Raw genomic sequence first — 26,204 nt, 5'->3', positions numbered from 1 at the left:
ACAAAAATGACAATTTACCCATGTGGAAGCCCGTTTGTTTGACTGACCACAGACTACACACAGCTTCATAATGATTTGAATGGTTGATTTACTGCAATTCTACTAGCAACCTCTTGAATATTCTATTAATAACCTCCTTAAATGAAGCTCTAGCTATTTGTATTTCTGTTTCTAACTGTTTTTGTATATTGGACAGCTTACCGTGCACTTCCTGGTTTATATTTAATGTTTGTGTTTATAAGGGCGCCTACAACCCCATCCGTTTACAGTCTGCTTTATTGTCCAACGAAACCGTTTGAAACCAGTCAAGGGTTCGGACCAGTCAAGGGTTCGGACCAGTCAAGGGTTCGGACCAGTCGATCTGATCTGATCAGTGGGTCACTTATTTAAAACATACTGGTCGGCGATTTGAGCTAACACATGAAGGATCTACTGGAAATTATCTTCCAGAGTAATATGTGATTTGATTGATACAAAAGTATAACTTGCGTGTTGAAGAAACCGGTGACTGTTGGCAACTCCTACAATGACGAACGGTCGACCCTTGTTTATCAATCGCTGTATCTAGCTTTTCTATTTTTTTTTCCGTCTCCACCACAATAAATGCTATATTATCACTATAGTTGACTGGTGGAAATTTTGGAGGAAGGACGCTTTTTGTGTAGTAATAATTGCTTCTCGTTGTGTATATTGCGACCGCTGGTAACTACAGGTTATATGAAATTCACAGTATACGTCTGGTATTTCAAGAAAAAAGAAACTAATGAAAGTCACTCCACTCCATTAAGTACCATTATAATACTGGTTAGTTGCTACTACAACACTGTATTCCGCTATTCACTGGTATCACTAGATTATATGCGAGTACACTAGCAAGCCAGGAAGATTATTAAAACAGCTGACCACTGTGGTAAGTTTCTGGCGACTTCTGGCACCTGCCTCTATAGGCTTATCACTTCATTTACAAATTCACCTGTTTTCAAATGACACTTTAGCCTTTATCATCAATATACTAGGGAGCCACTGTAGTATACACTATACACTATGTATACTCAATATTATCAGGGAGACTTTCTTTCCTCTGACACGAAAAGTTCAATTATTATTATTTTTTTCACACGGGACACAGGCCTATGATTCCCCTCTGGCAGTAAACTCTGCTAGGTAGTGCACACTAATTCTCCTTTTTTGGCTCAGTATATAATGTTTTCCGCCCAAGATTGGTTCCAGGCGCTAGAGGGATGTATCATATAGGATTGATGACACAAATTAAAGTTCTAGCACATAAGAGCGACCGTGAAAACACGAGAAAATCCGGAGCACAATGAGGCACGCTGACATGCTTGACACGCTATAATTATAATTAATAGAATTTGGGAAGAATTTAATAATACACTGGACAAATAATAATTTTTAAATTTTCTTGGGTAGAATAGTTTGTTGGTGAGTTGTGCAAAGGACCTGTCCAGTTGGGCCGGCGCGCGTCAGGTGTTTAACCGTTGTGGGATCTGATAGTGAGGTGTTGGCCAGACCCCTTATATAGCTTCCTTGGATGCTTTACTTTCATAGTTCCTTGATAATGTGAGTAGTCACGAAAGTGCTTGGAATTTCTCTATTCTTTCAGAGTGGTTGTTTTGCACACACACACACACACACACACACACACACACACACACATATATATATATATATATATATATATATATATATATATATATATATATATATGTATATATATATATATATATATATATATATGCAATAAGATCACAGTATACAGGTGATTTCAAAATATGCAAAACAACCACTCTGAAAGAATAGAGAAATTCCAAGCGCTTTCGTGACTACTCACATTATCAAGGAACTATGAAAGTGAAGCATCCAAGGAAGCTATATAAGGGGTCCGGCCAGCACCTCACTATCAGATCCCACAACGGTTAAACACGTGACGTGCGGCAAGCCAACTTGGATAGGTCCTTTGCACAACTCACCCCCAAGCTATTTATTTGTCCAGTGTATTATTAAATTCTTCCCAAATTCTATTAATTATAAATGGATCTAATTTATATAAACTAAAGGAAATATTCATATTATTGTTTCATAAAAAGCAGTTTTGACAATAATATGAATATTTCCTTTGGTTTATATAAATTAGATCCATTTTTAATTAATAGAATTTGGGAAGAATTTAATAATACACTGGACAAATAAATAGCTTGGGGGTGAGTTGTGCAAAGGACCTATCCAAGTTGGCTTGCCGCGCGTCACGTGTTTAACCGTTGTGGGATCTGATAGTGAGGTGCTGGCCGGACCCCTTATATAGCTTCCTTGGATGCTTCACTTTCATAGTTCCTTGATAATGTGAGTAGTCACGAAAGCGCTTGGAATTTCTCTATTCTTTCAGAGTGGTTGTTTTGCATATATATATATATATATATATATATATATATATATATATATATATACACACATATATATATATATATATATATATATATATATATATATATATATGCAATACCTCTTATTTGTATTGTTGATAATTATGACGATAGTGATGATAATAACAATAACCATGATAGTTTAATTTTGTTGTGCTGTGCTGCTGTGTTATGCTGCTGTGTTATGCTACTGTGTTATGCTGCTGTGTTATGCTGCTGTGTTATGCTGCTGTGTTATGCTGCTGTGTTATGCTGGTGATCGTCAGTGAAGAACAAAACATTCACTCACTTGCGAAGTGGATTTGTGTCTCGTCTGGTAGAGTCTCACCGAGTTATGACCTGGGTCAACTCCAGACTCAAGCCAGTGGGTGAGCAACGCTACAACTCTCACAGACCATGGATGTGGCCTGTCTGCTTCAAGGTTAGTCACAGTTTAATATAATTATTAAGCCCATACCTGCCCGTGGGCAGTGGTCGAAAGATTGGTGAAGCACATAATGGGTCCAGGGACTGTACCTCAACATTACAAAAGCACATAATGGATCCAGGGAGTGGACCGGAAAGTTTTGGTAGCTAAACAAGATATATATATAGTGGTAATGAACTATTTACAGATTTTTTAATGTGGTTACGAGCATGATGAGTCACTGGTGGCCTGAGTTATGGTCCAGTGTAACGAGCGTGATGAGTCAGTGGTGGCCTGAGTTATGGTCCAGTGTAACGAGCGTGATGAGTCACTGGTGGCCTGAGTTATGGTCCAGTGTAACGAGCGTGATGAGTCAGTGGTGGCCTGAGTTATGGTCCAGTGTTACGAGCGTGATGAGTCAGTGGTGGCCTGAGTTACGGTTACCTGGAGGTTACCTGGAGGTTATTCCGGGGATCAACGCCCCCGCGGCCCGGTCCTTGACCAGGCCTCCCGATGGATCAGGGCCTGTTACTGCTGGCCGCACGCAGTCCAACGTACGAGCCACAGCCCGGCTGATCCGGCACTGACTTTAGATATCTGCCCAGCTCTCTCTTGAAGGCAGCCAGGGGTTTATTGGCAATTCCCCTAATGCTTGATGGGAGGCTGTTGAACAGTCTTGGGCCCCGGACACTTATGGTGTTTCCCCTTAGTGTACCAATGGCGCCCCTACTTTTCATTGGGGGCATTTTGCATCGCCTGTCCAGTCTTTTACTTTCGTAGGGAGTGATTTCTTTGTGCAGATTTGGGACCATTCCTTCCAAGATTTTCCAAGTGTAGATTATGATATATCTCTCCCTCCTGCGTTCCAACGAGTACAAGTCAAGTGCTTCCAAGCATTCCCAGTAGTTAAGGTGCTTGACAGAACTTATACGTGCAGTAAAGGATCTCTGTACACTCTCTAGATCTGCGATTTCACCTGCTTTGAATGGAGATGTTAATGTACAGCAGTACAAGTGATTTGAAAAGGATCATCACTGGCTTGGCATCTCTCGTTTTGAACGTTCTCATTATCCATCCTATCATTTTCTTTGCACGTGCGATCGTGGCACTGTTGTGATCCTTGAAAGTGAGATCCTCAGGCATTACTACTCCCAGGTCCCTTACATTATTTTTCCACTCTATTGTATGGCCAGAGTCTGTAGTATACTCTGTTCTAGTTATTATCTCCTCCAGTTTTCCATAACGGAGTAGTTGGAATTTGTCCTCATTGAACATCATATTGTTTACCGTTGCCCACTGGAAAACTTTGTTTATATCTTCTTGGAGGTTAACCGCGTCCTCAGCAGATGACAGCCTCATGCAGATCCTAGTATCATCCGCAAAGGATGATACGGTGCTGTGATGTATATCTCTGTCTATGTCTGATATGAGGATAAGGAATAAGATGGGGCGAGTACTGTGCCTTGTGGAACAGAGCTTCGATTTGTTAGGAAGTTGAAGATCCATCTCCCCACTTTCCAAGTTATTCCTTTAGCACGTATTTTATGGACTGTTACGCCATGATCGCATTTGTCAAATGCTTTTGCAAAGTCTGTGTTTATTACATCTGCATTCTGATTTTCTTCCAGTGCATCCAAGGCCATATCATAGTGATCCAGTAGTTGTTAGAGGCAGGAGCGACCTGCCCTGAACCCATGTTGCCCTGGATTGTGCAGATTTTGAGAATCCAGGTGATTTGCAATCCTGCTTCTTAGCACTCTTTCAAAGATTTTTATTATATGGGACGTCAGAGCTATTGGTCTATATGACTCACGAAATCGTAATGACACGATTGCAAACAAACCATACCCCGGCCGGGATTGAACCTGCGGTCAGAGAGTCCCTAAACTCCAGACCGTCGCGTTAGCCACTAGTGGCTAACGCGACGGTCTGGAGTTTTGAGACTCTCTGACCGCGGGTTCAATCCCGGCCGGGGTATGGTTTTATTGGTCTATAGTTCTTAGCTAATGCTTTGCTGCCACCTTTATGGAGTGGGGCTATATCCGTTGTTTTAAGTGACTGTGGAATTTCACCCATGTCCAAGCTCCTCCTCCATAGTGTACTTAGGGCACACGAGAGGGATTTCTTGTAGTTCTTAATGAAAACAGAGTTCCACGAGTCTGGGCCCGGGGCTGAGTGCATGGGCATGTTGTCAATGGCTTTTTCGAAATCTATCGGAGTTAGGGTAATGTCGGAAATCTGGCATACATTTATGGAGTTTTGAGGCTCATTCATGAAGAAATCATTTGGGTCGTCAATCCTCAGACCGATTAGTGGTTCACTAAACACAGAGTCGTACTAGGATTTCAATGGTCCAGTGTTACGAGCGTGATGAGTCAGTGGTGGCCTGAGTTATGGCCCAGTGTAACGAGTGTTATGGAAATTTTTTTAGGGTGTTACCTGTATGTACCTCAACATTATATACATACAAGTAATCTCACTGGGAGACAACACTATATTGTTTACCATAGTCACCCCGTGTAGACATGTGAGAAAACTTCACCACCCCTGGTCACTGCAGGTGGGCGTTCGACCTCACAATCTTATCCATATCTATCCGAGACCAGTATAGATTGGATAGCACCCACAAGTACGGCGCTACTAATTAATTGTGGACTGTATAGATTATATTAGTGTAACTGAATGAAGGAGGAGGGGTAGGTTACACGTGGATATATCCATCAAGAAAAAACACTTGTACATAATCTCACCACTTACCAGATATTCTCTGGTGGTCACTTGATGTAGCTGGATCACCCATAACCTATCCAATTACAACATACCTAACTGGCCAGTATCAGTCTGCTATAACTAGAAAGGTTACTTAACTGTGGGTGATTGATGCTCCTTATTTCTTCCATTCACCATCTCATTTCGAAGTCTTGCTACACCGACACTGTTCTTATTCCAGCAGGACGAGGTATCCGTTGGTTTGTCCTGGTTTATAAGTCGTGACTCCATAAAAACTTCACTGTCCTTGGGACGGGAACAACGTGGTCTAACGTGTTCACTCGGAGCAAGGCGACTTATTTCACTTCACGCATTCTCTTAACTTAGTGTTATTATCATTAATTACATTACAGTTCACAAGACGATTTAATGTCTCATAATTATTATACACATTAGAGGTCACTCCATTAAGATCTGGGACCGATGAGTGAGGATTAACTCACGGGTAATTTTCCCTGGACACATTCCATGGCGGCGCACCCGTCACCCCCGGTCCTACCATTATTCACTAATTTTACCACTTAATTACAGCGGTGCCGTCAATCACGTTCCCTCACTCTTCACCAGGGACAGTCACGACACTTCCTAGTATGAAGTGAGGCCTATATTAATCCTTAGGCCGCCGTGAACGCCAATTTCCTGGTCCCATGTTTTCACAGCCTCTTAAACCCATTCAAAACACTGCCGCCTCCCTGCCCTGAGTCGACCTGTCCCCCTCCCCCCGCACATCTGCGCAGGCGCAAAAGGGAATCCTGATGGTTCTATTCAAAATACAATTTAGAACATCAGTAATGCATTAATCATGTATATTTACATTATAAAAATATATACAGTATAATTATGGGAATTTATTTTCCACAAGCGTGATGAGTCAGTGGTGGCCTGAGTTATGGCCCAGTGTAACGAGCGTGATGAGTCACTGGTGGCCTGAGATATGGCCCAGTGTGTCACAGTGGCCAGCGGTTATGAAAACTAGACACGATAAACGTGTGTATTTTTTCTTCGTTATACGCGACGTCTTGCTTTATTCTTCAAGATAAAGATAGACTTTATATTTAAAATATAATATCTGTGCTTGACCTGCATTATGACCTATCAACAGTAGTCATCACTTTTAACTGGCGACTCATTGTCACTAAAGGCGTATGACAGGGAAAAGGCGTATGACAGGGTGGATAGGGGGGCAATGTGGCAGATGTTGCAGGTGTATGGTGTAGGAGGTAGGTTACTGAAAGCAGTGAAGAGTTTTTACGAGGATAGTGAGGCTCAAGTTAGAGTATGTAGGAAAGAGGGAAATTATTTCCCAGTAAAAGTAGGCCTTAGACAAGGATGTGTGATGTCACCGTGGTTGTTTAATATATTTATAGATGGGGTTGTAAGAGAAGTAAATGCGAGGGTCTTGGCAAGAGGCGTGGAGTTAAAAGATAAAGAATCACACATAAAGTGGGAGTTGTCACAGTTGCTCTTTGCTGATGACACTGTGCTCTTGGGAGATTCTGAAGAGAAGTTGCAGAGATTGGTGGATGAATTTGGTAGGGTGTGCAAAAGAAGAAAATTAAAAGTGAATACAGGAAAGAGTAAGGTTATGAGGATAACAAAAAGATTAGGTGATGAAAGATTGGATATCAGATTGGAGGGAGAGAGTATGGAGGAGGTGAATGTATTCAGATATTTGGGAGTGGACGTGTCAGCGGATGGGTCTATGAAAGATGAGGTGAATCATAGAATTGATGAGGGGAAAAGGGTGAGTGGTGCACTTAGGAGTCTGTGGAGACAAAGAACTTTGTCCTTGGAGGCAAAGAGGGGAATGTATGAGAGTATAGTTTTACCAACGCTCTTATATGGGTGTGAAGCATGGGTGATGAATGTTGCAGCGAGGAGAAGGCTGGAGGCAGTGGAGATGTCATGTCTGAGGGCAATGTGTGGTGTGAATATAATGCAGAGAATTCGCAGTTTGGAAGTTAGGAGGAGGTGCGGGATTACCAAAACTGTTGTCCAGAGGGCTGAGGAAGGGTTGTTTAGGTGGTTCGGACATGTAGAGAGAATGGAGCGAAATAGAGTGACTTCAAGAGTGTATCAGTCTGTAGTGGAAGGAAGGCGGGGTAGGGGTCGGCCTAGGAAAGGTTGGAGGGAGGGGGTAAAGGAGGTTTTGTGTGCGAGGGGCTTGGACTTCCAGCAGGCATGTGTGAGCGTGTTTGGTAGGAGTGAATGGAGACAAATGGTTTTTAATACTTGACGTGCTGTTGGAGTGTGAGCAAAGTAACATTTATGAAGGGGTTCAGGGAAACCGGCAGGCTGGACTTGAGTCCTGGAGATGGGAAGTACAGTGCCTGCGCTCTGAAGGAGGGATGTTAATGTTGCAGTTTAAAAACTGTAGTGTAAAGCACCCTTCTGGCAAGACAGTGACAGAGTGAATGATGGTGAAAGTTTTTCTTTTTCAGGCCACCCTGCCTTGGTGGGAATCGGCCAGTGTGATAATAATAATAATAAAATAATAATAATAATAATAATAATAATAATAATAATAATAATAATAATAATAATAATAATAATAATCTTTATTTCTGCAAGTACATGTACGCAGGGCCGGATTACCGCATAGGCAAACTAGGCATTTGCCTAGGGCCCCGCGCATTTGGGGGCCCCTCGGTCCAAGGGGTTCAGGGGCTCATCCAAGACTGTGCACATGGTGCAAGTGCAAAGGGGTCCCTACCTAAAAAGTTCAAGTGTTTGGAGAGTAAAATTGATTTATAAAAATTAATCAAAACAAAAATAAATAATGAAATAAAATAAAATAAAAATAAATAAACCTAACCATAGATGACAACACTCAACACACCTTTGTTTACATCAGAACAGCTGTGCTTTCCCGCTAATGGGTGAGTATGGGAGATTCCTCTCCAATTTTCTGTAGTAATTACACGTTATCTAGACTTGTACTGTGACAAATTAACTGAAGTGTTGTTGATTGACATTGATGTGTATAGATAAATGTTTGTTTTCGCCTCTAAATGTTAAGGGAGGTACCTGATAGGGTTACTTGACCAGTAAAGACGCATGGACCAGTAAAGACGCGTTTTTGGTAAAAATACTATAAAGAAAAACCTAAAAACGCAAACTGACTTCCGTTTGTAGGTTTTAAAAGCACTTTGTCCTGTTTTTAAGTCTTTATCATTTCAATAACAGATCTCAATTGATTGATGTTCTACATCACTTCCGTCGCAAATACTTAGTTTTCAAGTTGCGACGGAAGTGATGTAGAACATCAATTAATTTACTACATATTTCCCCAGAAACACATAAGCCACATCAGAAAATCGTTGGTTGGGTGAAACTGAAAATTGTCCCTGCATTCTTTAATTCTCATGTCCTTATCTATGGTGGTAGGCCATATATCATGCAAAACATAATGATTAGTTTAGTTATGAAAATGGCAATATAAATACCATTGTGCATTGTTCTTGGACTTGGTATGATTTCTGTTTAAGTAAATTGGAGATCAAGGAGGATGAATTAGTAAAATATTCGTAGCCCAAATCACTAACCTAATCTATGGTAAAAGTTCTGTATATGACTCCTTTCTGGTAACGTTTTGAATTTTTAGATGCGCAGCCAGAGGAAAGGGGGCTACAAGGGCCATATCCCCCCAATTGACAGAAAAAAAAAATTAATAATAATTAAAAAATTAATAATAATTGATAATGAAAAATTTGTATTTGCATGATTACAGACAGTGATACATTCTAATTATGGCATCTCGTGAACGTGATGTTGGACGTTCTTATGCGAGTGGGCCACAGAAAAGAAAGAAGAAAATTCAAGAAGAACAGAAAAAGAAAGATATAGGAAGCTGCATGAAGATCACAGACATGCTCACGAAAACAGTTTCTGATGTTACCAGTACAGTTGAATCTGCAGATACGTCAGATCATACAGGAAGCCCTCCCTCCATTATTTCTCAGCCAGCATCTACTTCTTTTGTGTCTCCTCTCAGTGTCTCAACGGACATTTCATCCACAGGATTTGTCTTAAAAGATCCTGCCTCGTGGCCAAATGTAATCCCAGAGTCTATACGTAATGCTTTCATTGCAGAAAACTTCAGTCAAACTCTGAACATTGACTTTAGGAAATCAGCAAGGATTTATGATGATGGAAGTCGTCGTTGTTTAAAGTCATCTATGTTTTATAGGAAGCTTGCAAATTCAGAAACTGTGAAAAGATCATGGATGGTATACTCTGAAAGCTCAGGAAATGTGTACTGTTCAGCATGCAAGCTATTTTCTACCAAAGAAAATACCTTCACACAGGGGTTCAATGACTGGAAAAATTCCAAGCGTTTCGAGGAACATGAAAACAGCACCACTCACAGGAGCTGCATATTAGCCAGTGTATTTCGTGCACAGAAAAAAGGCTTATTGGATTCTCATTTGGAAAATCAAACTGAAAAAGAGCGCACTTATTGGAGAAAAGTTCTAGAAAGAGTTGTTGCTGTTGTAAAATTCTTAGCTCTAAGAGGACTTGCTTTCCGTGGAGAAAATGAGGTTTTTGGTTCGGAAAACAATGGCAATTTCCTAGGGATCATAGAACTGTTAGCACAATTCGATCCATTCTTAGCAAATCATGTGTCACGCCTTGGGAATGCAGGAAGAGGCACTGTATCTTACATGTCATCTACTATATGCAATGAATTTATTGAACTGATGACTAAGAAGGTCCTCAATAACATCATAGCAGCTGTGAAAACTACAAAATACTTTGCAATAAGTGTAGATTCAACACCAGATATTTCACATACAGATCAATTGACATTCATTGTTCGCTTTGTCGACTCCAGTGGTAAGCCTGTAGAGCGCTTTATAAAATTCATTCCTCTTTCAGGCCATGATGGAGAAACAATGATGAATGTAGTACTGGATACTCTGCTTGAACATGATCTCTCTATTATGGATTGCCGTGGCCAGAGCTACGACAATGCAAGTAACATGTCGGGTAAATATAATGGATTGCAAGCCCGTATCAAGCAAATCAACCCACTTGCTGAATGTGTGCCCTGCTCAGCACATTCTCTTAATCTTGTTGGGTCATGTGCTGCGGAGTGTTGTGTCGGTGCAGTTTCATTTTTTGGACTTTTACAAGCACTCTTTAATTTTTTCTCTGCTTCAACGCATCGGTGGAGTATACTCAAGTCAACCATTCATGGAAATGTCATCAAATCATTATCAACAACAAGGTGGTCAGCGCAGCATGATGCAACACATGCTTTGAAAGACAGCTTTGCTGAAATACGTTCTGTTTGATCCAAATAGCAGAGGATGAAGACCAGATAGCAACTACAAGAAGCGAAGCAGCCAGCTTAGCATCAAAATTGGAAGATTTTGAATTGGCCTTACTCTGTGTGCTTTGGGACTGTATACTGGAACGGTTAAATGCCACGAACAAGACACTTCAGAAAATTGAAATTGAAATAGCTACTTGTGCTAACCTCTATGTAGGCTTAGTGGAATTTGTAAGCTCACTTCGCAATGATGAAGCTTTTGAAATGTTTGAAGAGAAAGCTAAACTGGTGGTGAAAGACTACAGTTACCGTGCTGATCATCAGCGGTCAAGGAAGAGGAAACGCAATTTTGAAGAGCCAGACAATGAAATTGTGTTGCTACCAAGGCAGAAATGTAAGACAGCTACATACTTCGTCATTCTGGATTCACTGGATTCACTGAATTGGTGAAAAGAAAAGAAATCTACCAGAATCTCAATGACATGTTTGGATTTCTGTTCAAAATTACTACTATGCCAGATGCAGAATTGAGAGAAGCTGCATTAAAGTTGCAACAACACCTTTCAGCAGATGTTCAGGACACATTTGTTGAAGAAATAATTCATTTTTCTGGGTATATGAATCAGATTAAAGCTCCACCTGAAAAATGTGCGCCCTCAGCTGCTTTGAAACATTTAAGAAATGCAGGTATCTCAGAAACATTCCCTAATGTTGACATAGTGTATCACCTTTACCTAACACTTCCAACTACTAACTGTGAAGGAGAACGTTCATTTTCTGTTTTGAAAAGAGTGAAAAACCAGCTCCGTTCAACAATGAGCCAAGACAAATTGTGTAACCTAGCCTTGTTGACCATTGAGTCTGATCTAACAAGAAATATTGATTTTCAGAATATAATTGATGATTTTGCCAATATGAAATCCAGAAAAAAGTTTATTTAAGAAGTGCCTGTGAATATTAACAATTCTTTACTTTCTTGAGTATATGATTTGATAGCTTTATGCATGATGCAATGATAACAATAATGGTCAGTGATTTATAAAGGGAATAATAGTGCTGTAGTGGTTATGCTGAATATAATAGGTACATGATGTCACTACTTTAATAGCCTAATCTAGTAATACTATGCTGTCTTGAGTTTATTCTCTGTAAAATGCATGATTTAACAAGATAGTTATAATGGCTGTTAGTAAATGGTTTTGGTTGTCTTGATGTACTTTCCCTATTAAATTTAATCTAAATAGCCAGAATGTATTTAATTAGACCTTAAACAGGCTCACACCGACCCCCCCCCCCCAACCCCAAGCTGGAAGGGGTCGCTTCGCTTACCCGTAACTCAAAGGGGACCCGCCAATCTGAATAGCCTAGGGCCCAGAGACTTCTTAATCCGGCCCTGCATGTACGATACATACAGGCCTAGCTGACATCAGTGGCATTATATTGTAGAAAGCCTCTTGTTATGCAGAGCATTTCGGGCAAATTTGGTCAATTTTGTCCCCAGGATGCGACCCACACCAGTCCACTTCCTCCCAGGTACTTATTCTACTGCTAGGTGAACATGGACAGCAGGTGTCTTAAGGAAATACGTCCTAATGTTTCCACCCGTATCGGGGATCGACCCACCGTCCTTAGTGTGTGAGCTGAGTGCTAACTGTGTGTCTGCCTTTCAATCAACAGTCACAGGTGTGGTATGACGTCAACTTTCGCATCGTCTTACTGGGTAACCCTGTGATATTTTGGATCAACCTGGTGTTCCTGTTTGTGGCTCCACTCCTGCTTCTCCACCACTACTACAAGCATAAGCGAGGGTACACACCCTCACCCAGGCTTGCAGGTACACCTAGCACCACGGTACACTCTGGTACATCTTTATCTAGAATAATTTTGCTGGATGTGAGGGGCCCCCCGACACGACCATCTGCGTCCCTCTTGCCATTATATTATTGTAATCAGTATCATTTTAACTGTGTTTACAGTTTGTTCATGGGAGCCCTGTTTCATATTGTTTCTATTTTCTCTTGTTATGAAAAAATTTTCATTCTCTCTTCATAGTTCTTCTTCCTTATATTCGTTCACCATCCCACACCCTCCCACTCTCTCATACTCTCCATTATCATTCTACACCCTCCCTCATCATTGTAACACTCTCCCTCATCATTGTAACATTCTCTGACAGAGAGGAAGGAGAGGATCGTGTTTGCTGTTAAGTGGCTGTTCCTGGCCTACCTTCTACACTACGTCCCCTTCTACACCATGGATCGAATCCTCTACTACCATCATTACTTCCCAGCCCTCCAGTTCTCTTCCATGCTCACAGGTACTGGGGTTTATCTGCCTTTAAAAGAGATTCCTGGTTTACTTGGTTTAAGTGGTTTAAATGACTACACGAGGGTCATTAAGACTGTGTGTAACCTGTACACTACCAGTCAAGAATTATTTAATTCCCTCATCAAATAGGAATTAAACTCTCATCATATATACACAAGAACATAAGAAAGGAGAAACATTGCAACAGGCCTATTGGCCCATACTAGGCAGGTCTTTCTCAAATCTAAATCCACTAACAACAACACTTGTCTAGCCTATTTTCAATGCTACCCGAACAATAAGCTTAGATAACCCCTATGAACTCATGTGCAAGATGGATAACTAAAGTGTAGTGAACACTTGTCAGTGCTCAGTAATAACCCACATACAGACAAACACAGAATATTGATTGTTCTGAAAGATATTCACCTCTCAGGGCATATATCATGGGGATTTCTGCATGCTCGAAATGGTTTAGTTCATGTTAAAAAAGAAAGAGAGGGGGAACTCGTAAGTTTTTTTTTTGTGTTCTTCAAATTGTTCACAAAAAGTATTAAACATCTGAGATTAATAAATTTATTGAAATTATCATAGTGAATATCTGTAACTCAGCCATACTGATCTTATTGTGGTCATTATTAGTGCTATATTGTGTTATCTTGTGCAAAATTATGTTATCTTAAGTTACTTTGCATTACCTTGTGTTACGTTACTTTGCATTACCTTGTGTTACCTTTTGCTGCATTATGTTATCTTGTGTTACATTGTGTTACCTTGTGTGACAGCGGTGGTATTAGGATACTTCTTGGAGAGTCTACCCTCGTGGTTGTCCCCAGACACAGCCAGACTCGCCTTCCACTGGACCACCGCCTCGTTCTTCGCCATCTTCGCCTACAGGTTGTGTTCATAGTTGTGTTCAACCTAGTTATGACTTAAGACGGTTAGCCGCAGCTCCTGGACCACGTCTACAACCCAACACTTTCTGAAAGTGTTTTTTTTCAGTTCACGAATGTAGTTGATTCATTTTATAATAATAATAATAATAATAATAATAATAATAATAATAATAATAATAATAATAATAATGTGGAAAATTGCTTTTATCTGAATGTAACTAATTATGTACATAACAGTAAATGATAACAAAAATAATTATTATTTATCAATGTTACATAGACAAGTAGGAATTTGGGACACCTAATTAATTATCAACAATGGTTATAAATGACCATAATTTTTAAAGGGGTGGACCGGTAAGCCAGTGGAAGGCCTCGGTCAGATGACCAAAAGCTCCAAAGGCGGGTCATCATCTGACTAAGACCCGCGTCAGGAAACATTTGTCCTGTTTCCTGACGAACCTTACCTAACCTTGGGACACCTAGGTCGCAAAAAATGTCCCCCTTCGATACCTACCACTGTCATAACCACAAGTTGCTCTGGACCTATTAATTAAACGAAATATACATCACCAGGAATACTGGTAAATATATAAATTTGTGGACTGTATATTAAAAATAATAAATGGTTATATATATATACACAATTACATAACAGAAGGAAAATATATCTTAATATCACTCACCAATTTGACTGGAGATTAATGTGTATCATACTCAGAAAACCTCACTCTAACTAAATCTATGAAAATAATGCTGGCCAGAATTACACACAAATCTAGAGAGCTTATCTGAGGTTCCTGGAGCTGTCTTGTCCAGTCGTCTGATATCTCAAGTTATGCAGGAATGCACATCCACCAATTTCGCCTCCTATTTGAGAGGCGTCAACACAATTTTAACCTCTAGAAGCACGAAAAATTCTTCCCATTACACCAACGTTTGTACAAAATTCAAAACCAAGATGGCGAGACCCCGTCTGCGCAGACGCAGGCTTTCCGTTTTCTATGACATAAATATTATTAAATACAGTATGGCCATCTATTTACATATAAATACTGAATTTCTGGAAAATATATACAGTATTTTCCACAAATAATAATAATAATTTTTATTTGGACATGATACATAGTTATACAATGGATTATAGTAGTTGGGTGTACATGCCAAAAGCCCCTTGTATGCAGAGCATTATGGGCAGGCTTAAAATTAACTTAAGATTAACAAGCAATGATATATTCAGTGGTAAAAATTACTGTAAACAATTTACAATAAGAAGTACAAATGAGTATTTTAAACAATGAAATTTGAACATTTCAATTAAGAAGCATTATAGTTGTACAAATTTGTAGCAGAACAATGTATAAGAAAATGATCAATATACTATATATAGTCATACAATTTATTAATCCGATCAAGTCGAATAAAATCAATGATTTGTAGAGCAGAAACAGGTCATATGGTCATTATACGAGTTAATGATCATTCAAGAGAATGGAGTATTCTATTAGGTAATGTAATTAAAAACATAGTTTGATAGGATCACAGGTTATACATTCATGAGACACAGTTATTCAATATTTATTTAGTTGTGGGTGAGCAAGTGGTTTTTAAGAAGAATCTTGAATTGATAAACAAACAGTATTTTGTATTCACAGGTAATTCCAGATTTTTGGGCCTTTTATGTGCATTGAGGTTTTACATAGTGTATGTCTTCTCAAAACACTCCAGTTACCTTTCATGCTCAACCAGATATTTCTTATATACTCTAACGCGTGGAGTTCCGGGGTTAAACTTAACGCTATGTATGGATCCTGCCTCCACTACGTCACTTCCCAGACTATTCCACTTCCTGACAACTCTGTGGCTGAAGAAATACTTCCTAACATCCCTGTGAGTCATCTATGTCTTCAACTTCCAACTGTAGCCCCTTGTTGCTGTGTCGCATCTCTGGAACATCCTGTCTCTGTCCACCTTGTTACTTCCTCTGTTTGAGTAGTTGCCTATATGTGGTTGCAGGGGTCGAGTCATAGCTCCTGGTCCCTCCTCTTCGCTGGTCGACACTAATTCACTCTCTCCCTGCTCCATGAGCTTTATCGTACCTCTTCTTAAAGTTGTGTGTGTGTACTCACCTAATTGTGGTTGCAGGGGTCGAGACTCAGCTCCTGGCCCCTGTGTGTGTGTGCGCGCGCGTGTGTGTGTGTGTGTGTGTGTGTGTGTGTTTTGTGTGTGTGTGCGTGCGTGTGTGTGTGTGTGTGTGTGTACTCACCTATTTGTGGTTGCAGGGGTCGAGTCATAGCTCCTGGCCCCGCCTCTTCACTGATTGCTTCCAGGTCCTCTCTCTCCCTGCTCCATGAGCTTTATCATACCTCGCCTTAAAACTATGTATGGTTCCCCCCTCCACTACGTCACTTTCTAGGCTATTCCACTTCTTGACTACTCTATAACTGAAGAAATACTTCCTAACATCCCTTTGATTCATCTGAGTCTTCAAATTGTGACCTCTTGTTTCTGCGTCCCATCTCTGGAACATCCCGTCTATGTCCACCTTGTCTATTCCGCGCAGTATTTTATATGTCGTTATCATGTCTCCCCTTACCCTCCTGTCCTCCAGTGTCGTCAGGCCGATTTCCCTCAACCTTTCTTCGTAGGACAATCCCCTTAGCTATGGGATTAGTCTTGTTGCAAACCTTTGCACTTTCTCTAATTTCTTGACGTGCTTGACCACGTGTGGATTCCAAATTGGTGCTGAATACTCCAGTATGGGCCTGACGTAAATGGTATACAGAGTCTTGAACGATTCCTTACTGAGGTATCGGAATGCTATCCGTAGGTTTGCCAGACGCCCGTATGCTGCAGCAGTTATCTGGTTGATGTGTGCCTCAGGAGATATGCTCGGTGTTATACTCACCCCCAGATCTTTTTCCTTGAGTGAGGTTTGCAGTCTTTGGCCATCTAGACTATATTGTGTCTGCGGTCTTCTTTGCCCTTCCCCAATCTTCATTACTTTGCATTTGGCAGGGTTAAACTCAAGGAGCCAGTTGCTGGACCAGGCTTGTAGCCTGTCCAGGTCTCTTTGTAGTCCTGCCTGATCCTCGTCCGATTTTATTCTTCTCATTAACTTCACATCATCTGCAAACAAGGACACTTCTGACTCTATCCCTTCTGTTATGTCATTCACATATACCAAAAACAGCACAGGTCCTAGGACTGACCCCTGTGGAACCCCGCTTGTCACAGGCGCCCACTCTGACACCTCGTCACGTACCATGACTCGTTGTCGCCTCCCTGTCAGGTATTCTCTGATCCATTGCAGTGCCTTTCCTGTTATGTGTGCCTGATCCTCTAGGTTTTGCAGTAACCTCTTGTGAGGAACTGTGTCGAAGGCCTTCTTGCAGTCCAAAAAAATACAGTCGATCCACCCCTCTCTCTCTCTTGTCTTACTTCTGTCACCTTGTCATAAAACTCCAGTAGGTTTGTGACACAGGATTTTTCTTCCCTGAAACCGCGCTGGTTGTCAATTCTACACTTGTTTCTTTCCAGGTGTTCAAGCACTCTCCTCCTGATGATGATGTGTGTGTGTGTGTGGGTGCGTGCGTGTGTGCAGTAGGTGTGACACAGGATGCCGCGCTGGTTGTCAATTCTACACTTGTTTCTTTCCAGGTGTTCAAGCACTCTCCTCCTGATGATGATGTGTGTGTGTGTGTGGGTGCGTGCGTGTGTGCGTGTGTGGGTGCATGCGTGTGTGTGTGTGTGTGTGTGTATTACCCCTAGGCCTATGTAAAATCACTTCTCAAATAAGCCTACCTGCCCACAGCTTCCACAAGTTCTGCTACGTGGGTTACGGCCATCCCACTGTGAGTGGCTTCAACCCTGACAACTCCACCTTCAAGGACATCCGCTTCTTCGACGAGTGGGAGATATAAGTGGCACTTCACCACCCACCTGCTCCTCCCACCTACCCGGGAAGTGGAGGAAGTGGAGCAGGAGGAGCAACAAGAAGAGAATTTCTCGTAATCTCTCTCTCTCTCTCTCTCTCTCTCTCTCTCTCTCTCTCACACGGAGATACTGAGAGAAAATGTGTTGAAGTGACTTAAATAGAAAAGAACAAAGATAAAAAAGCACTTCAAAGACAATATTTTACTGGTGACAAAATATTAGAAAGAAACTTAATGTAGTGATCACCAACATAATGTAGTGATCACCAACATAATGTAGTGATCACCAACATAATGTAATGATCACCAACATAATGTAGTGATCACCAACATAATGTAGTGATCACCAACATAATGTAGTGATCACCAACATAATGTAGTGATCACCAACATAATGTAGTGATCACCAACATAATGTAATGATCACCAACATAATGTAGTGATCACCAACATAATGTAATGATCACCAACATAATGTAGTGATCACCAACATAATGTAGTGATCACCAACATAATGTATCACCAACATAATGTAGTGATCACCAACATAATGTTGTGATCACCAACATAATGTTGTGATCACCAACATAATGTTGTGATCACCAACATAATGTTGTGATCACCAACATAATGTTGTGATCACCAACATAATGTAGTGATCACCAACATAATGTAGTGATCACCAACATAATGTAGTGATCACCAACATAATGTTGTGATCACCAACATAATGTTGTGATCACCAACATAATGTTGTGATCACCAACATAATGTTGTGATCACCAACATAATGTTGTGATCACCAACATAATGTAGTGATCACCAACATAATGTAGTGATCACCAACATAATGTTGTGATCAACAACATAATGTAGTGATCACCAACATAATGTTGTGATCACCAACATAATGTAGTGATCACCAACATAATGTTGTGATCACCAACATAATGTAGTGATCACCAACATAATGTTGTGATCACCAACATAATGTAGTGATCACCAACATAATGTTGTGATCACCAACATAATGTTGTGATCACCAACATAATGTAGTGATCACCAACATAATGTAGTGATCACCAACATAATGTAGTGATCACCAACATAATGTTGTGATCACCAACATAATGTAGTGATCACCAACATAATGTAGTGATCACCAACATAATGTTGTGATCACCAACATAATGTTGTGATCACCAACATAATGTAGTGATCACCAACATAATGTTGTGATCACCAACATAATGTTGTGATCACCAACATAATGTTGTGATCACCAACATAATGTAGTGATCACCAACATAATGTAGTGATCACCAACATAATGTTGTGATCACCAACATAATGTAGTGATCACCAACATAATGTTGTGATCACCAACATAATGTAGTGATCACCAACATAATGTAGTGATCACCAACATAATGTTGTGATCACCAACATAATGTTGTGATCACCAACATAATGTTGTGATCACCAACATAATGTTGTGATCACCAACATAATGTTGTGATCACCAACATAATGTTGTGATCACCAACATAATGTTGTGATCACCAACATAATGTAGTGATCACCAACATAATGTAGTGATCACCAACATAATGTAGTGATCACCAACATAATGTAGTGATCACCAACATAATGTAGTGATCACCAACATAATGTAGTGATCACCAACATAATGTAGTGATCACCAACATAATGTAGTGATCACCAACATAATGTAGTGATCACCAACATAATGTAGTGATCACCAACATAATGTAGTGATCACCAACATAATGTAGTGATCACCAACATAATGTAGTGATCACCAACATAATGTTGTGATCACCAACATAATGTTGTGATCACCAACATAATGTAGTGATCACCAACATAATGTAGTGATCACCAACATAATGTAGTGATCACCAACATAATGTAGTGATCACCAACATAATGTAGTGATCACCAACATAATGTAGTGATCACCAACATAATGTAGTGATCACCAACATAATGTTGTGATCACCAACATAATGTAGTGATCACCAACATAATGTAGTGATCACCAACATAATGTAGTGATCACCAACATAATGTAGTGATCACCAACATAATGTAGTGATCACCAACATAATGTAGTGATCACCAACATAATGTAGTGATCACCAACATAATGTTGTGATCACCAACATAATGTAGTGATCACCAACATAATGTAGTGATCACCAACATAATGTAGTGATCACCAACATAATGTAGTGATCACCAACATAATGTTGTGATCACCAACATAATGTAGTGATCACCAACATAATGTTGTGATCACCAACATAATGTAGTGATCACCAACATAATGTAGTGATGTAGTGATCAACAACATAATGTAGTGATCACCAACATAATGTTGTGATCACCAACATAATGTAGTGATCACCAACATAATGTTGTGATCACCAACATAATGTTGTGATCACCAACATAATGTAGTGATCACCAACATAATGTAGTGATCACCAACATAATGTAGTGATCACCAACATAATGTTGTGATCACCAACATAATGTAGTGATCACCAACATAATGTTGTGATCACCAACATAATGTAGTGATCACCAACATAATGTAGTGATGTAGTGATCAACAACATAATGTAGTGATCACCAACATAATGTTGTGATCACCAACATAATGTAGTGATCACCAACATAATGTTGTGATCACCAACATAATGTTGTGATCACCAACATAATGTAGTGATCACCAACATAATGTTGTGATCACCAACATAATGTAGTGATCACCAACATAATGTAGTGATCACCAACATAATGTTGTGATCACCAACATAATGTTGTGATCACCAACATAATGTAGTGATCACCAACATAATGTTGTGATCACCAACATAATGTAGTGATCACCAACATAATGTAGTGATGTAGTGATCAACAACATAATGTAGTGATCACCAACATAATGTTGTGATCACCAACATAATGTAGTGATCACCAACATAATGTTGTGATCACCAACATAATGTTGTGATCACCAACATAATGTAGTGATCACCAACATAATGTTGTGATCACCAACATAATGTTGTGATCACCAACATAATGTTGTGATCACCAACATAATGTTGTGATCACCAACATAATGTTGTGATCACCAACATAATGTTGTGATCACCAACATAATGTTGTGATCACCAACATAATGTTGTGATCACCAACATAATGTTGTGATCACCAACATAATGTTGTGATCACCAACATAATGTAGTGATCACCAACATAATGTTGTGATCACCAACATAATGTTGTGATCACCAACATAATGTAGTGATCACCAACATAATGTTGTGATCACCAACATAATGTTGTGATCACCAACATAATGTTGTGATCACCAACATAATGTAGTGATCACCAACATAATGTTGTGATCACCAACATAATGTAGTGATCACCAACATAATGTTGTGATCACCAACATAATGTAGTGATCACCAACATAATGTTGTGATCACCAACATAATGTTGTGATCACCAACATAATGTAGTGATCACCAACATAATGTAGTGATCACCAACATAATGTAGTGATCACCAACATAATGTAGTGATCACCAACATAATGTAGTGATCACCAACATAATGTAGTGATCACCAACATAATGTTGTGATCACCAACATAATGTAGTGATCACCAACATAATGTTGTGATCACCAACATAATGTTGTGATCACCAACATAATGTTGTGATCACCAACATAATGTTGTGATCACCAACATAATGTTGTGATCACCAACATAATGTAGTGATCACCAACATAATGTAGTGATCACCAACATAATGTAGTGATCACCAACATAATGTAGTGATCACCAACATAATGTAGTGATGTAGTGATCAACAACATAATGTAGTGATCACCAACATAATGTAGTGATCACCAACATAATGTAGTGATCACCAACATAATGTAGTGATCACCAACATAATGTAGTGATCACCAACATAATGTAGTGATCACCAACATAATGTAGTGATCACCAACATAATGTAGTGATCACCAACATAATGTAGTGATCACCAACATAATGTAGTGATCACCAACATAATGTTGTGATCACCAACATAATGTAATGTAGTGATCACCAACATAATGTAGTGATCACCAACATAATGTAGTGATCACCAACATAATGTAGTGATCACCAACATAATGTAGTGATCACCAACATAATGTAGTGATCACCAACATAATGTAATGTAGTGATCACCAACATAATGTAGTGATCACCAACATAATGTAGTGATCACCAACATAATGTAGTGATCACCAACATAATGTAGTGATCACCAACATAATGTAGTGATCACCAACATAATGTAGTGATCACCAACATAATGTAATGTAGTGATCACCAACATAATGTAGTGATCACCAACATAATGTAGTGATCACCAACATAATGTAGTGATCACCAACATAATGTAGTGATCACCAACATAATGTAGTGATCAACAACATAATGTAGTGATCACCAACATAATGTAGTGATCACCAACATAATGTAGTGATCACCAACATAATGTAGTGATCAACAACATAATGTAGTGATCACCAACATAATGTTGTGATCACCAACATAATGTAGTGATCACCAACATAATGTTGTGATCACCAACATAATGTAGTGACCACCAACATAATGTAGTGATCACCAACATAATGTAGTGATCACCAACATAATGTAGTGATCACCAACATAATGTAGTGATCACCAACATAATGTAGTGATCACCAACATAATGTAGTGATCACCAACATAATGTAGTGATCACCAACATAATGTAGTGATCACCAACATAATGTTGTGATCACCAACATAATGTTGTGATCACCAACATAATGTAGTGATCACCAGGTTAGTGAAGAACACGGAAATGAACTACAGAGAAGAACAGAATAAACTACAGTGAAAAACACCAGAATGAAGTACAGTGAAGAACAAAATGAACTACAGTGAAGAACACCAGAATTAACTACAGTGAAGAACAAAATGAACTACAGTGAAGAACAAAATGAACTACAGTGAAGAACAAAATGAACTACAGTGAAGAACACCAGAATTAACTACAGTGAAGAACAAAATGAACTACAGTGAAGAACACCAGAATTAACTACAGTGAAGAACACCAGAATGAAGTACAGTGAAGAACAAAATGAACTACAGTGAAGAACACCAGAATTAACTACAGTGAAGAACACCAGAATGAAGTACAGTGAAGAACAAAATGAACTACAGTGAAGAACACCAGAATTAACTACAGTGAAGAACAAAATGAACTACAGTGAAGAACAGAATAAACTACAGTGAAGAACACCAGAATTAACTACAGTGAAGAACAAAATGAACTACAGTGAAGAACACCAGAATTAACTACAGTGAAGAACAAAATGAACTACAGTGAAGAACACCAGAATTAACTACAGTGAAGAACAAAATGAACTACAGAGAAGAACAGAATAAACTACAGTGAAGAACACCAGAATTAACTACAGTGAAGAACAAAATGAACTACAGTGAAGAACACCAGAATTAACTACAGTGAAGAACAAAATGAACTACAGAGAAGAACAGAATAAACTACAGTGAAGAACACCAGAATTACCTACAGTGAAGAACAAAATGAACTACAGTGAAGAACACCAGAATTAACTACAGTGAAGAACAAAATGAACTACAGTGAAGAACACCAGAATTAACTACAGTGAAGAACAAAATGAACTACAGTGAAGAACACCAGAATTAACTACAGTGAAGAACAAATTGAACTACAGTGAAGAACACCAGAATTAACTACACTGAAGAACACCAGAATGAACTATAGTGAACACCAGAATGAACTACAGTGAAGAACACTGGAATGAACTAAAGTGAAGAACACCAGAATGAACTACAGTGAAGAACACCAGAAATGAGTACAGTGAAGAACACGGAAATGAACTACAGTGAAGAACACCAGAAATGAGTACAGTGAAGAACACGGAAATGAACTACAGTGAAGAACACCAGAAATGAGTACAGTGAAGAACACGGAAATGAACTACAGTGAAGAACACCAGAAATAAGTACAGTGAAGAACACAGAAATGAACTACAGTGAAGAACACCAGAATGAAGTACAGTGAAGAACAAAATGAACTACAGTGAAGAACACCAGAATGAACTATAGTGAACACCAGAATGAACTACAGTGAAGAACACCAGAATGAACTACAGTGAAGAACACCAGAATGAACTACAGTGAAGAACACCGGAATGAACTAAGTGAAGAACACCAGAATGAACTACAGTGAAGAACACCAGAATGAACTACAGTGAAGAACACCAGAATGAACTACAGTGAAGAACACCAGAAATAAGTACAGTGAAGAACAAAATGAACTACAATGAAGAACACCAGAATTAACTACAGTGAAGAACACCAGAATGAACTATAGTGAACACCAGAATGAACTACAGTGAAGAACACCAGAATGAACTACAGTGAAGAACACCAGAATGAACTTCAGTGAAGAACACCAGAATGAACTTCAGTGAAGAACACCAGAATGAACTATAGTGAAGAACACCAGAATGAACTACAGTGAAGAACACCAGAATGAACTTCAGTGAAGAACACCAGAATGAACTACAGTGAAGAACACCAGAATGAACTACAGTGAACACCAGAATGAACTACAGTGAAGAACACCAGAATGAACTACAGTGAAGAACACAAGAATGAACTACAGTGAAGAACACAAGAATGAACTAAAGTGAAGAACACAAGAATGAACTTCAGTGAAGAACACCAGAATGAACTACAGTGAAGAACACAGAAATGAACTACAGTGAAGAACACCAGAATGAACAACAGTGAAGAACACCAGAAATAAGTACAGTGAAGAACAGAATGAAGTACAGTGAAGAACAGAATGAATTACAGTGAAGAACACCAGAAATAAGTACAGTGAAGAACACCAGAATGAACTACAGTGAAGAACACCAGAATGAACTACAGTGAAGAACACCAGAATAAAGAACAGTGAAGAACACCAGAATGAACTACAGTGAAGAACACCAGAATGAAGAACAGTGAAGAACACCAGAATGAAGAACAATGAAGAACACCAGAATGAAGAACAGTGAAGAACACCAGAATGAACAACAGTGAAGAACACCAGAAATAAGTACAGTGAAGAACAGAATGAAGTACAGTGAAGAACAGAATGAATTACAGTGAAGAACATCAGAAATAAGTACAGTGAAGAACACCAGAATGAAGAACAGTGAAGAACACCAGAATGAACTACAGTGAAGAACACCAGAATGAACTACAGTGAAGAACACCAGAATGAAGAACAGTGAAGAACACCAGAATGAAGAACAGTGAAGAACACCAGAATGAACTACAGTGAAGAACACCAGAATGAACTACAGTGAAGAACGCCAGAATGAACTACAGTGAAGAACACCAGAATGAAGAACAGTGAAGAACACGGAAACAAGAACAACTACAACTCAACAATTTTCCGTCATTATAAATCTTCCCGTCAATGAATTTACGAGAAAATCTGTATATTAAATATTATTTTTTTTTTGTCATCGAGATGATCACTTCTGTTAGTTTTAACTTTAAACCCGGCTTTAAATCCAGCTCTAAATCCGGCTTTAATTCCGGTTTTAATTCCGGCTTTAAACCTTGCTTTAAATCTGGCTTTAAACCTTGCTTTAAATATGGTTTTAAATCTGACTTTAAACTTGACTTTAAATCCGGCTTTAAACCTGGTTTTAAACAAGGGTTTAAACCCGGCTTTAAATCCATATTTAAGGTGAGTTATTCAGTTACTGATAATAAATGTACCCAAGAGCCTTGAACTTTCGCAGAACAATAATAATAATAATAATAATAATAATAATAATAATAATAATAATAATATTATTATTATTATTATTATTATTATTATTATTATTATTATTATTATTGTTGTTGTTATTGTTATTGTTATTATTATTATTATTATTATTATTATTATTATTATTATTATTATTATTATTATTATATTATAGCAAATGTTTAAATTTTTAGGTGAAATAAAAACACTTTTATAATTACCTTTA

General features: G+C 39.0%; 1 protein-coding gene across 1 annotated transcript in view; it reads left to right on the top strand.

Moving 5' to 3' along the window:
* Positions 1-18,248, top strand: part of LOC128684492 (protein O-mannosyl-transferase 2-like) — a 36,352-nt gene extending 18,104 nt beyond the window's left edge. The window contains exons 15-19 of the mRNA XM_070097097.1: positions 2,708-2,862; positions 12,569-12,725; positions 13,068-13,208; positions 13,984-14,095; positions 17,909-18,248. Coding sequence (XP_069953198.1) covers positions 2,708-2,862; positions 12,569-12,725; positions 13,068-13,208; positions 13,984-14,095; positions 17,909-18,017 — 674 coding nt within the window. The 3' untranslated portion in view covers positions 18,018-18,248. The remainder of the gene's footprint in view (positions 1-2,707; positions 2,863-12,568; positions 12,726-13,067; positions 13,209-13,983; positions 14,096-17,908) is intronic.
* Positions 18,249-26,204: the final 7,956 nt, after the last annotated feature.

The sequence above is a fragment of the Cherax quadricarinatus genome, chromosome 4 (assembly GCF_038502225.1).
Source record: "Cherax quadricarinatus isolate ZL_2023a chromosome 4, ASM3850222v1, whole genome shotgun sequence".
NCBI lineage: Eukaryota > Metazoa > Arthropoda > Malacostraca > Decapoda > Parastacidae > Cherax > Cherax quadricarinatus.
The sequence above is the reverse complement of the archived record's forward strand: the minus strand, read 5'-3'. Positions and strand labels throughout refer to the sequence as shown.